Source organism: Oncorhynchus clarkii, chromosome 2 (assembly GCF_045791955.1).
Source record: "Oncorhynchus clarkii lewisi isolate Uvic-CL-2024 chromosome 2, UVic_Ocla_1.0, whole genome shotgun sequence".
Lineage (NCBI taxonomy): Eukaryota > Metazoa > Chordata > Actinopteri > Salmoniformes > Salmonidae > Oncorhynchus > Oncorhynchus clarkii.
Window position 1 is genome coordinate 71,804,740 of NC_092148.1, and position 14,439 is coordinate 71,819,178.

The 14,439-nt window shown below is 44.6% G+C and overlaps 1 protein-coding gene across 1 annotated transcript in view; it reads right to left on the bottom strand.

The window, feature by feature from the left end:
• Nucleotides 1–620: 620 nt before the first annotated feature.
• Nucleotides 621–14,439, bottom strand: part of LOC139373265 (tripartite motif-containing protein 44-like) — a 72,682-nt gene continuing 58,863 nt past the window's right edge. The window contains exon 6 of the mRNA XM_071113582.1: nt 621–1,977. Within this exon, the coding sequence (XP_070969683.1) occupies nt 1,902–1,977 (76 nt within the window). The 3' untranslated portion in view covers nt 621–1,901. The remainder of the gene's footprint in view (nt 1,978–14,439) is intronic.

Sequence of the window (14,439 nt, forward strand, 5' to 3'; positions counted from 1 at the left end):
GCTAGGGTCAGTCTGTTATATATGGAGTATTTATCCTGTCTTATCCAGTGTCCTGGTAAATTTAAGTATGCTCCCTCTAATTCTCTCTCTCTCCCTCTCCCTCCCGGAGGACCTGAGCCCTGGGACCATGCCTCAGGACTACCTGGCCTGATTACTCCTTGCTGTCCCCAGTCCACCTGGTCATGCTGCTGTTACAATTTCAACTGTTCTGCCTGTGGCTATGGAACCCTGACCTGTTCACCGGACATGCTACCTTGTCCTGAACCTGCTGTTTTTGACTCTCTCTACCGCACTTGCGGTCTCTAACTCTGAATGCTAGCCTATGAAAAGCCAACTGACATTTACTCCTGAGGTGCTGACCTGTTGCAGCCTCCACAACCACTGTGGTTATTATTATTTGACTCTGCTGGTCATCTATGAATGTTTGCCCATCTTGGCCATGTACTGTTATAATCTCCATCCAGCACAGCCAGAAGAGTACTGGGCACCCCTCAGAGCCTGGTACCTCGCTAGGTTTTGTCCTAGGTTCTTGCCTTTCTAGGGAGTTTTTCCTAGCCACCGTGCTTCTACATCTGCATTGCTTGCTGTTTGGGGTTTTAGGCTGGGTTTCTGTACAGCACTTTGTGACATCAGCTAAAAAGGGCTTTATAAATACATTTGATTGATATTGGACTGGAAGACACCTCTTCACAGGACTCAGCTTGCGTAACACATTACTAAGGGAGACAATAGGCTTCTGAAACCATTATCTGTAATTTCATTTATTCATTAATTTAAGGCAACAACAAAAATGTAATCATTTTAATGTCTTGAATATTTTCCTTTCACCCTCTTTACTCTTACCATTATTGCTGAATAGAAACAATCAATGCATCTTTTTCTAGAAATCATTATATGACTGCTACAAAATAACATGATCCCATTGGGTAGGGCTGAGTCTTGTTCACAACTCAAGTCATATTGATTAGGTCAAAGGTCACCTTCTCCTTTCACATTAAGACTTGTCTCTAGATCACATCACAAACAAAACACACACACACACACCCTCTGTATGTGAATATTGAAAGACATGATGGAGTAAGACAATACTGAGTGAAGTTAGTCATCAGGAGTCAGGACTGTACTGTCTGTGCAGATTGTCTCGGGTAATGAGGCATGGTATTAGAGAATGCTGACACTGCACAGAGGAATATTACATACAGGCAAAATACACTTTGATTTTCACCTAGCATGTACTCCGAGGCTCTCACAAATTAATTATGTGTCAATGCTTCATCTGATTGATCTGACAAACACAAAGAATTTTTAGGAGAGGTAGAAGAAGAAGAGGAGAGGAGATGAGAGGTGAGTGCTAGGTTGTGTTTATACGTCAAGGAAGATTTTCGAGACACCTGTAATACATTTCCCTTTAGAGTATAAAACAGGAACACCCACCTTGTCCTGTACATTCTATAATTCTCCTCTGATCTAAGTCCTGTCACCAGTCAACTTCTATTTTCAAGGCTGCTTGTCAAAACAAAATATACAGAAGAAATTAAAGTAAAGCACAGCGTGTCACATTCAGGATTTCATGTTCTATTCAGTTGGGTTTTAGCAGGCACTCAGCCGCTATGCTTTCCTACCCACAGTCCTCTCTAAGCCAAGCTCACCAGCCAAGGATCTGATTGGGTGTGAAAACTGACTCTGACGGAAATTGATTGCATGGATATCATGCTCCTCAATTAAAATAGTTATTGTAGTTTTAAAAGTTCTGAAAGCAATAAGATCCATTTTGTTATACCACCAGCAGCCTTCTTCAAGGTCACTCCAACGTCAGCAGACATGCAGAGGAAAGGAGACTCTCTCTAGTGTTGGTCTCCTGGACAGAGGTAGGAGGAGAGAGAGGTGTGGGAGGTGATTTGTCAGGGGGCGTGTCCCATTGAGGATCCGGACCTGCCCTCTCCGTAGTCCCTGGGGTCTCGTCTCGGCTCAGGGAGTCTGATGGAACAAGACACGCAAGAACATCTTCGTGAGAAGAAAATCTCTCTCTCTTTCTCACACACACACAAACACACACAGACACACAAACTACATGTCACCAATCAAGTCTTCATTTTTACATTTTGTATAGAAATCTTTCTACTTAGTGGCTGTCGAGTGACGCAGATAAAGTGATTGCCAAATTGGTGGAGCCTGTAGTAATCAGAGAGAGTGTAATAGATTCCATTCCAATGGGGACAGGCTGCACTAATCATATCCCTTAATTGGACAGTGTTCAGAGGGTGATAGAACGACAGAAACGAGAGAGAAGGGAGAGCAAAAATACTATAGTTCTCCCCTCCTGCTCTCATCCTCCTGCTCTCATCCTCCTGCTCTCATCCTCCTGCTCTCATCCTTCTGCTCTCATCCCTCCTCTTACCTCTCCCTGTCCTCCCTGAGAGAGAGAAGACAAGAAACAGACATACTCCTCCTCACGTCTGCACACTTATCCTCCTCTTTTTCTCTCTATCCTTTCCTCCCTTCCTTCTAACCACGTCCTACTCCTACTCCCCTCAAACGTTCTGTCTCCCCACTCTGCTAACTGATCTTTCTCTGTACTTCTAACCATTCTCTCTTCTTACCCCCTTTCCCCTCCCAAAGACCACATCTCTGCTGGCGCTTACTCTGTCTGAATCCAAACATCCCTCTCTCCCCTCTCTCTCCTATCCTCTCTTGTTGGGATCTGGTCAAAGAGCCTATCCCCTGTTCTCTCCTCTTTTAACGACCTGTACCACCCATTCCTCTGTCCTTCCTCCCTCTCCTGCTCCCCAGTCTTAGACTGAGGTGCTGTCTCAGGCAGCAGAGCACCACATCCATTAACCAGGAGAAGGCATGCAGCTACCTCTGAGCCCTACTAAGCCCACCTGTGTGTGTGTGTGTGTGTGTTTGTTTGTTTTGCTCTGTAGTGTGTGTATGTATGTGTGAGTGCGCATGTGTGTATGCTCTGCAGTGTTTGTGTATGTTCTGTAATGTGTATGTGCATACTTCTCTTCTGGCTGCAGATATAAAGACCTCTGGTTCTGCACCTCAACCCACCTCTCAGCCAACAAGGGCACCTCATCAAAGAGTAGACACTCAAACAAACACACATATGCACACGCACACACAGACACACACACCATTCCCCCATGCCTGACATGAGGGGAGAAGCTGAGATAAGGGAGAAACTCAGAAAGGCTTTTTTGTGTTAGGCAATTTCATCTTTTATCTCCAGTCAACCAAAAAGTCTCCCTGCTGTTTGACATAATTACAAATATATTTACATGGCTCCCCTACGTTGATAAATTAACTATTTCTATTGCAATTGTCCTGGCTCAACCCTAGGCGCCATGGATGTAATAACTTATACAGTATATTCTATCCGACCCGCAGGAGAGAGGCCATTTTGTCCAGAGAGAAAGAGAGGAAGCAGGGATAGAGTTAACATGGAAGAAATGTCAGAATAAAGAGATAAATATTCCCTACAAGGTTAGAATACCTCTTTCTTTTTACCTGTCTCTCCCTGTTTCTCTGGAAATGCACACATGCACATGCAAGCACACTTCCCCATCACCTCTCTGTCTCTCTCTCTCTTTCTCCACCACCTCTCCATCTCTCCATCTGCTCTGCCCTGGTTAGAACAGTCAAGTTGTGGGGAAGTGCTATCTTAAAGAGGACTTTCCGGGTTCTTACCAGCCATTTCTTATTTATGGGCTTTAATGTAGTCGATGCATTATTGATCACAACCAATCATTTCCTCCTCCCCTTGCTTGTGACCGTGGCCCATGGATAGGGGGCAGGCTGAGCTGAAAAGCCCAATGCGGAGCTCACTGCAGAGTGTGGGGTTGGGACAGTCCTGGGGCTCCTGGGTGATGGACGGAGAGATGAGGTCTAAATGGAAGGGGTCGGATGTGTATCTTGTGTGTGTGTGAGAGACAATGCTGAGAGAGAGAGAGAGAGTGCTGTGGAGGGAAAAATTAGCTGAAAGTGTCAAACGTCTCCAAATCATACTAATATCCACTGACTGGTTAAATTGGAAATGCCTAGCCAGTCACCCCTAAAATGAACCCATCACTCATTTTGGAAAACTTTAGGTGCCCCGCGAGGAACCAGAGAGGAGGATCAAGCACCATGTTGCCGACACACTTTTCTCTCTCTGTTCTTTTTCTGGCGTTGTTGCTGAGGTCTATAGAGACAGACAGAGAGGGAATGGGGGAGGGAGAGATGCAGAGAGGGAGGAGGGGAGCGAGCTGTGCCCTGATTGAGTTTGAATTCCCTGCTCTTGGCCTAGAAACCGCAGGGCTTCTAAGTCATCATCCGGAAATGCGCTCATCACGCTCCAGCCTTGCCTCCTCAATCTTGTCACAAGTGTAGAGAGAAGTAGGCAGGATGCAGTCGCAGGTTTAGAACTACTGAGATTTATTAAAGCACCATATAGAAAAGCGTGACGAAACCCAAAGTGCAAAATAATAAAGTACTCAGGAAAAACTAGGAGAGATTCCTCTCAGGAAAACAAGCAACATATACAATGACTGAGTATATATACAGTGATAGAGTGGGGATTGGAACCAGGTGCGTGTAATGATGACGAGACCAGTCTGGAGTTGATGAGTGTAGGGCGTTTGCCAGCAACAGGTTCGGCAGCAGCTAGAAGGCCGGCGACGCTGAATGCTTGAGCTGGACAGGAGGGGCAGCCAAAGCGAAGGTTGGTGTGACAAATCTAGCCTTATTGCACCAGGCATAATCAATCAGAATGCGGTACTTCGGATGGTCTTAATGGGACGGGTGAAACAGCGATGAGGGGGGTTGAGACCGTGGCTGTGCCAGTTAGTGACCACTCTGCAGAACTGCCTCCAGAACAAGATTCATGATGAAAAATGCTAACCTGTGTGAGGGAACAGAGATGCAGAGGAAAGGCACTCATGGCAGTCATCCGTGGGTTAAATAAATATCGCCATTTGCATTTCCAAAAGGCAGGGCCGCCGACTGACCCTACTCGATAACATTAGGCAGGGAGAGAGAGGCCCATTTCTCAGGGGCCCCAAAACCCTGCGAGGAGGGGGGGCGTAATGAGAGAGGATCCTTAACGGATATTGATAGGGCCCCCAGGACAGCCTCTTATCCTAACTCTCCAGTAAGCAGTGCACTCTGCCGCGACTTAATTAAGTAAAACTTGTAGCTTCCCCGGGAGGATTTAACATCACAAACAGCTCTGAGACATGGACCGATCGAGAGGGTGAGTGGTAGAGGGAAGGAAGGAGAAAGGGGGAGAGAGAGAATGAGAGAAAGTATGAGTGATGAAGAATGAGTGCGGGTTATCAAGAGAACAAGAAAAGAAAGAGTTAGTCCACCCACATAAAAAACTAAAGTTTACTATAGAATATTACAGTACTTACTAAAAAATGTTGTAGTAAACTGTAGTATATTGTAGAATACTATACTACACACTGTAGTATCCCCCAATCATGTGTGTAGTATTTAGTATATAATTTTGTAGTATACTGTAGTAAATACTACAGAAATGTCCACAATAACACTACAGTCCGCAAAAACACTACATTTTTAAAACCTATAGTAAATACTACATTATTCAATTTGCATATACCCTGCCCATTCCCCTCCCCCATATCCCAATGTGTGCAACCCATAACTGAGAAACTTACATGCCAAGTATATGTCATATTGTGTTCCCTCGAGAAGCCCTGAACTCTCCATTCACAACCTAGTCCTAACTATAGGCTATGGAACAGTTAGTCTTTTAGTCTTTCTCCAGTAGGTTTCCTCAAGGAGAAAGTCCCCCACTTCTACATCAAAGATAATAAAACACTTTAGTAAATGTACCCCAAAACACCACAGTAAAAACGAAAGTCAGCAAAAACACTACAGTAAATCCTAACAGCGCTGCGGATTTTGCAACAAAAGAGAATCACGAGGTCACTTGTTTTGGTACTGCCCTTATGTCGCTTGTTTTTGGTCACAGGTTCAGGAATGACTGAAGAATTGCAACATTTACCTGGAGCTAACTCTGCAAATAGCACTCCTGGGTGTGTCTTAATCCATTATATAACACTCTTAGCAAAAATGTTTATCTGTAGAAACTATGAGAATAGAAAGGTTTTTTAAACTTTTCTAAAACATCACAGCACAGTTGAAAAAAGATGGCAATTAGAAATCAAAATTGGATGACCTTCAGAGATAAATGGGAGGGGTTGAGGGTAGCTGAAGGGTGCGATTAAAAACAGTAAATTCAACAGTATACTGCAGTAAATACTACAGCATTCACTATTGTGTTTTTGCAGACTTCAGAGGCACTATAGTATTTTTTACATTGGGCAGATGGCGGTCCCTTGTGGAAAACGGAACCAGGGGTATGATGGGTAATATGTCTTATCACAGCGAATGCTCCACTGGGTCTAATTGACCATTGTCCTGCAGGACACCATCTCTCTTTTCCTCTCTCGGTCTCTTGATCTTCCTTTCTCTGTCTCTCTTTCCCTCTCCTTTCCGCTCTCTTCCACTCACCATCCCAATCTCTCTCTCTTTTCTGGTTAATGTCAGTAGATCAGTCCTCCACCATTCATCCGACAGCTGTTCTTTGGAAAATGTGTAATTTAGAAATGGCCCCTGCTCATCCACCTGTCCCTGGGAAACCCTGTGCCAGTCCCCAGCACTTTCTACTGCAATCATCCTGCCATGGAGAATCTCAGCTGGGGATGAAGTGTGATGTGAAGAAATGCAGAGTGGAAGGAGTGGATGGAGGGAGGGAAGGGAAGGATGTAGGGAATGAGAGAGAGACATCACTGCTTCACATGAAGCCTGAGGAGGAAATGGATTCTCTGTCAGAGTGATTCAGAGGAAGCAGGAGGAACTGCTATAATGTCAATTGGAGATTGTGTGTGTGTCTGTGTCAGCGCGTAGAGTTTCATATGTTGAAAGGGAAGAGAGGATTTTGTAAATGTATGCTTCCACCACATCGCCTCTAGATAAGAGCTGTGAATAGCTATTCAGTAAGTGGATCTTTCTACATACAGCTGTTATTGACGTTGGAGTGTCTATTGTAAACTGAAGCGGCTTGCTGAGGCAACCTTCCCCGACCTGACAGGGAGTGAACACCTGCCGGCCAGTCCACTCACTCATCATCATCTCACTCTTCACTTCACAGCAGCCACCACACATACGCATACTGTATACACAGTACACACCCACCCACCCACGTACACACCCACTAAAATAGAGACAAAGACAGAACAGACGGCCTAATAAAGCTGTTAAACAAAGCCGCAGAGGGAAAAAAGACATGAGTAGAGTTACTATTCCATGATAAAGGAGATATCAGCGCAAACCATTCAGAGCGTTGCTTGACATAATTCCCAGAACATTATTTTCAACAATTCCTTTGATAAAGCTATCTGAAGACTGAGTTGCAGTAGAGAGAGAGAAAAAACAAAAAGCTGTCTAGCCACCAATCACATCCTGAATCTACAAGGAGTCTCAGAAACATGACCCTAGGCTTCAGTGGTGATTAGGGTCTGGTTTCAATGACGGACACTTTTGGCAACTTCAATAAGGGTAAAACATACATCTGGGGTGGGCCCTCTTCAGACAGACAACTCTCCCAACAAATCACGAAGCAGACATGTCAGAACTTTGCGAAATGCAGTTATTAAAATACTAAGGTTGGAGCGAAAACCTAAAGGACGATAACTCTCCAGGAACAGGGTTGGGGAGCCATGCTCTATGCCAAACTGACGTTCTATTACTGTTCAGCCGGAACATTTGAACATTGTGGGAGGCAACTCAGATGGGAACCTGTCATATGATGTAACACATACAGTATCAGTCAAAAGTTTGGACACACTTACTCATTCAAGGGTTTTTCTTTATTTTACTATTTCCTACATTTAGGAATAATAGTGAAGACATCAAAACCAGGGAATAACACATATGGAATCACGTAGTAACCAAAAAAGTGTTAAACAACTAAAAATATATATTTTCTATCTGAGAGTTTTACATTGATGACAGCTTCGCAGACTCTTGGCATTATCTCAACCATCTTCACGAGGTAGTCACCTGGAATGCATTTCAATTAACAGGTGTGCCTTGATAAAAGTTAATTTGTGGAATTTCTCTCCTTTTTAATATGTTTGAGCCAATCAGTTGTGTTGTGACAAGGTAGGGGTGGTATACAGAAGATAGCCCGATTTGGTAAAAGACCAAGTCTATATTATGCCAACAGCTCAAAAAAGCAAAGAGAAATGATGGTCTGCCATTACTTTAAGACATGAAGGTCAGTCAATGCAGTCGCAAAAACCATCAAGCGTTATGATGAAACTGGCTCTCATGAGGACCGCCACAGGAAAGGAAGACCCAGAGTTACCTCAGCTGCAGAAGATACGACCATTAGAGTTACCAGGATCAAAAATTGCAGCCCAAATAAGTGATTCACAGAGTTCAGTTATGTTATATTTTAGATTTTTCAAAGTAGCTACCCTTTGCCTCGATGTCAGCTTTGGACACTCTTGGCATTCTCTCAACCAGCTTCATCTGGAATGGTTTTCCAACAGTCTTGAAAGAGTTCCCACATATGCTGAGCACTTGTTGGCTGCTTTTCCTTCACTCTGCAGTCCAACTCACCCCAAACCATCTCAATTGGTTTGACGTTGGGTGATTGTGGAGGCCAGGTCATCTGATGCAGCACTCCATCACTATCCTTCTTGGTCAAATAGCACAGCCTGGAAATGATTTGGGTCATTGTCCTGTTGAAAAACAAATGATAGCCCAACTAAGCGCAAACCAAACGGGATGGCGTATCGCTGCAAAATACTGTGGTAGCCATGCTGGTTAAGTGTGCCTTGAATTCTGAATAACAGTGTCACCAGCAAATGACCCCCACACTATCACACCTCCTGCTCCATGCTTCACGGTGAGAACCACACATACAGAGATCATCCGTTCACCTACTCTGCGTCTCACAAAGAAACAGCGGTTGGATCCAAAAATCTCAAATTGCTCGTGTTTCTTGGCCCAAGCATGTCTCTTCTTCTTATTGATGTCCTTTAGTAGTGGTTTCTTTGCAGCAATTCAACCATGAAGGCCTGATTCACGCAGTCTCTTCTGAACAGCTGATGTTGAGATGTGTCTGTTACTTGAAATCTTTGAAGCATTTATTTGGGCTGCAATCTCAAGTGCAGTTAACTCTAATGAACTTATCCTCTGCAGCAGAGGTACAGTAACTCTGGGTCTCCCTTTCCTGTGGCCGTCCTCATGAGAGTCAGTTTCATCATAGCGCTTGATGGTTTTTGTGACTGCACTTGAAGAAACTTTAAAAGTTCTTGAAATGTTCCATATTGACTGACCTTCATGTCTTAAAGTAATGATGGACTGTCATTTCTCTTTGCTTGTTCTTGACATAATATGGACTTGGTCTTTTACCAAATAGGGCTATCTTCTGTATACCACCCCTACCTTGCCACATTACAACTGATAAATTCCACAAATTAACTTTTAACAAGGCACACCTGTTAATTGAAATGCATTCCAGGTGACCTCGTGAAGCTGGTTGAGAGAATGCCAAGAGTGTGCAAAGCTGTCATCAAAGCAAAGGGTGGCTACTTCGAAGAATCTCAAATATACTTTGATTAGTTTTAACACTTTTTTGGTTACTACATGATTCCATATGTGTTATTTCATAGTTGTGATGTCTTCACTATTATTATACAATGTAGAACATAGTCAAAATAAAGAAAAAAATCTTGAATGAGTAGGTGTGTCCAAACTTTTGACTGGTACTGTACACATATATACCAATCTATTTTACTAGCCATGTTATCACAGCAATATTGATACTGCATTCCCTCATACATACATGTATACAGTACTGTACTGTTAATGGTGACTGAAGTCTATTCCAGGAGAACATCTTCACATAGGTAAATAATGCACCTATGATTACACTGGCACGGTGCGTGTAAGATATAATCTGTTCACTACAGGCAGAGAAGCGGAGGGAACTGCTGCTTCTTATTACCTGTAGTTTACATTGCAAGTGATTGATGTGAGCAAAATGCGGCTCAGTATAGTAGGGAAAGAATCCATATCATTAGCTTACTGATCCACAGCCTCCAGCGGCCCTGATTCCAGCTCATGTTCATGCATGCCATTACGTAAAAATGTACATTATAAATGGATACTACCACTCACTTGCCCAAGAAGATATCCATGCAATCTACCCACCACATGTAGCATACAATTGCCTGAATATGCCTCTGTGTGCTACCGGCTCTAAACCACAACGCTGGAACACATAAGGTCAGTGATGTGTAATTAAATCAAGCGTAGTTGATGTTCATCCAATCTGAATATTCATTGAGGAGATAGATTGTGTGAAGCAGTGTTACAGCTGTTATCAACCAAGAGCCAATTTCCTGTGTGCGTCGACAACGTACGCACCTGCCTTAATCGTTTACAGGAATGAACAAAGAGATATTCTGATAAGAGCATTAATCATGGTAAAGAGTCAATCTGACATAGGTTCATTTAGTGCTTTATCAATCACTGTTTCCACAGGGGCAATTGAGGAATTAATTGAGGAGAGTTGCATCGAGAAATGCTGCCGCCTGCGTAGGGCGAAGAAATAAAATCGCTCATTAATTAGTAATGTGAAATAAAAATTGGGGCTAAACAGAACGACACAAAGCTGCCAAGCGGCTAGGCAGGGAGGGCTGTTTGTGTTGCATGTGTCACGTGGCTGATAATTCCCCCATAAAGCCATTCTTCACAGAAATGTAAATAGACGATAAACAATTAGAGTACATCCTGGGCTGAGCCTGCGCCTGCCTCCCATACCACCTCCAGAGTCGTTAAAATCCTATTAGCCGTCATTAGTTTTTAAAGAGCTTCCTATAGAAGAGCGGAAAAACAACATAAAAGTGGAGGCCTAGGTATAGAAAGAGGAGGAGAAACAAGAGAGATGAGAGAGAGAGAGAGAGAGAGAGAGAGAGAGAGAGAGAGAGGGAGAGTGAGAGTCTCTAATGGAAGCTGTGGAGCAGGCCTGAAAAGAAGATGAGATTTGTTTCATTCTCCACCATTATTTTTTCTGGGGCCAGATGGAGAAATGGAGCATATCAGTGCCTACAGTAATGCTGTAGTTTAATGTAGGCCAATGTGCCGGGATCCCCCAAGCAAGCAGCCTGCAGAACACACCAGGCAGACAGGAAATAGGGAAGTGAAGGACCCATAACAACCAAGGCTTTGCATAGTACTGGAGCCCTCTGTGTTCACGATGCACTATAAAGTCTTGTCCCCAGAGTGTGCAAAGCCATTTGGTCCTGGGTTTCATTGGGACTGCATATGGGAACAGGGCCTGGAGTAGTATGATATTGTACCACTCACCACCTCCCAGACGATGACTGTAAGCTGCGTCCCAAATGGTACTCCCTATTCCCTATATGGTGCACTACTTTTGACCAGAGCCTCATGGACCCAGGTCAAGAGTACTACACTATAAAGGGAATAGGGTACCATTTGGGACACAGGCTATGACTGTGGAGTGTAGAGTCCCACCCTGTGTCAGAGGGTAATAGAGCAGAGGCTATAACCAGCTTGGACAAGTCACTCTTATGGAACTGCTGGGAGGTCACAGAACGGTCACACTGGGTTCTGGAACATTGTGGAAATGATAAGCTGTAGCACGTGGTTGAATGGAGAAAAAGTTATTTGGAGTGACGAGGGGGTCATGGGAATTCCAATGTGACCACGTGCCGGTGTCGCAGCCCAATGCTGCCAACTGTGTTGTAGTGTAACCATAGCATTTGATCATAACTTTAACCATTTAATTATAGCAGAGATGGACCTTGATTAGCTGAATCAGGTGTTTCGGAGAAGCACTGGAACAAAATCCTTCACACTCAGTTAGCGCTCCCTGAATGTGAGTGTTTGTGTGGGCAGCATACCTGAAATGGGTGGCAAAACGTGTCAGAAGAAAGTCTTATGCCAATCAGGAGTAAAATAAAGTATTTGGATCTTTCTGCGGTTAACTTTGACATTTCTCCCGAGGAGAGCAGAGTTTGGAGGAACCTTTGTCTTTTTTCTCCAGCTTCTTGCCAAGGATCCAAACTTTAAACCAGGTTTATTTTCCTCATCTCAGTTGAAAAAGCCTCTTTCTTCACCACTGCTCTAAATATATCTTAAACTTCTCTCCGAAAAGTTGGAGATTCAAGGACAGCAGAGAGAAAAACAGAATGGAGATAAACTTGTATCTATCCCTCTATTAAACCACACCTCTGTTGTGCTGAGAAATCAATAGCTAACAGGGGATAAATAACAGTAAAACCATCCCCCATCCCCACCCTCCCTCCTCTCTTCTCTGCGCTTCTAAGAGCCATCAATCTTGCTCTACTAGAGGGGAACTCCCCCTGGTGTGATATGAATATCAGGCCCATGTGATGTATGTTATGAGATGTATAGGCGCCGGGCCATTATGAAGAGTGATTGGTCACAGCGTCCTCCCGCCCACAAACATGGTACGCACTTACTCACGCACTCACTCACGCACACACACACACAGAGAAAGGGGTAAGAAGACTGGCACATCTGCGTCCCTCCCTCCATCCTTCTCTAACGGCTGATCACTGGCGCCACCACCATTGAAGAATCACCCAGGTGCAGAGGCAAGCTGTCCGGGAATGCTTAGGAATGCTGTCTGAGTGGACTCTCTCGGCTCAATGTTATGGAAATCACTTTCTCACCTTCTCTCCCTTCGTCAGAGATGGAGAGATGGCAGAGGCACATATGGTTGCAGAAAAGGGAGAGGGAGAGAGTTAGAGAGAGAGTGTGGCGGAGAAGTGACAGCCTGGCTATTAGGCAAAGCCTTCTGTCATGTGAATACTCCCCCCATAGTCCTGTCATCCACACGTACATAGCCCTAGTCTGAAGGACACACAGGAAGCCTATACCATCTTCTCTGCCTGCCTGTGTGCTGCTGTCAAAACGTTCTTCTCCTGATAAATGTCCCCTGTCCCTCAGTTCCACATGTCCTCTCATAAATATATATTTTTAATCGACTGACAGAATTTGCCCTGAATAGTAACCACTGGGGATATCATTGATTACATAACTTTTCATGTTTGAGCATACAATCCATGCCCTCATAATGAACCAGACAGAACAGAATAGAGCTGTGAGAATATGTATATGCCTGGTCCCAGTGTCTGTGGTTCCTGTAGTAGTAGCTGAGACAGGAACAGAAAGAGAAACATGCAGAGACACTGCCACTGGGGCCTGACAGCTCCACAGTGTTAGCTGCTAGCTGGATGACTTATAAACTTTTATGTGTGCTAATGCATCTTGTAAAGCGTGTGTCATAAAAGCATGCCAACTCCTGCAGTCCCCCCCCCCCCCCCCCCCGATGATATTTCAGGATAGCACTAGACAGAATGCAATTGAAGTGTTTTGAGAAATCCAGTGGCCTGTCCATCCATGCCTGTTAGTAAAAACACACCCCTACTACCAGGACACAACCACATAAATACCTTCAGTGGAGGCTAGGGGGGAAAGCAACCAGAAAACATTCACATCTACAATATAAAAACTACCACGATAACAACTTCACCTCAAACATGTCATTCAAACAAAGAAAAACGAATCAGCAATCTACCTCAACGGCCCTGCTCAATCCAAAGCGGGGAAAAAACAACACACAAAGTGAAAATAGTAAAAAAATAAAAAAGCTGTCTGGATGTTTGACTAGTGAGAGGATGTGTGCTATGTGGTGCGCATATTAACACACCCTCTATGGCAGGGTAATTAAGAACTGGCTCCCTCCACTCGCTCTACTCCTCCCTGCCCCTACATTCCACTCAAGGTTGCCTTCTCCCTCCACCGCCGAATGCTGATGCTGAGGTGGGAGGCAACACAACGCCACGACAACACATAAATCGCCACTGTGACAGTGACTGTCGGGAGGCTGCTGAATTAAACATGCCATGACAATCGTCACGCTGTCCCTCTCTCTCTCTCTGGGTAGAGGGAGGGAGGAAAGGAGAGGAGGAACAGACGTCTTCTACCTTTTTACCTTGCTGAAGTGTGTGTTGTAATGCCACGTGATTCGGCGGGCCCCTGCCTGCAGTGGGACGGGAGTGGGGCTGCGGCTGGGGGATGAGGAGTTGTAATGTGGCACTGCGGTGGTGCTGGGTGATAATGTCGCTCTGCTGCTGCCGCGTTGACAGGTCATACGAGGGGCTGGAGTTTGATAAGCAGCTGATTCATCAGCCTTTGTTCAGCTCACCACTATCACCCTCCAGCATCTCCACTGAGCTGACACCAAACCTAGAACACTACCCCGGGGTGTCAAGGTTTGTTGCACTGTGTGTTTCGATATGTCGCAGTGTGTGTATGTGTGAGTGAATGTGTGTGTGTGTGAGAGAGAGAGAGAGAGAGAGA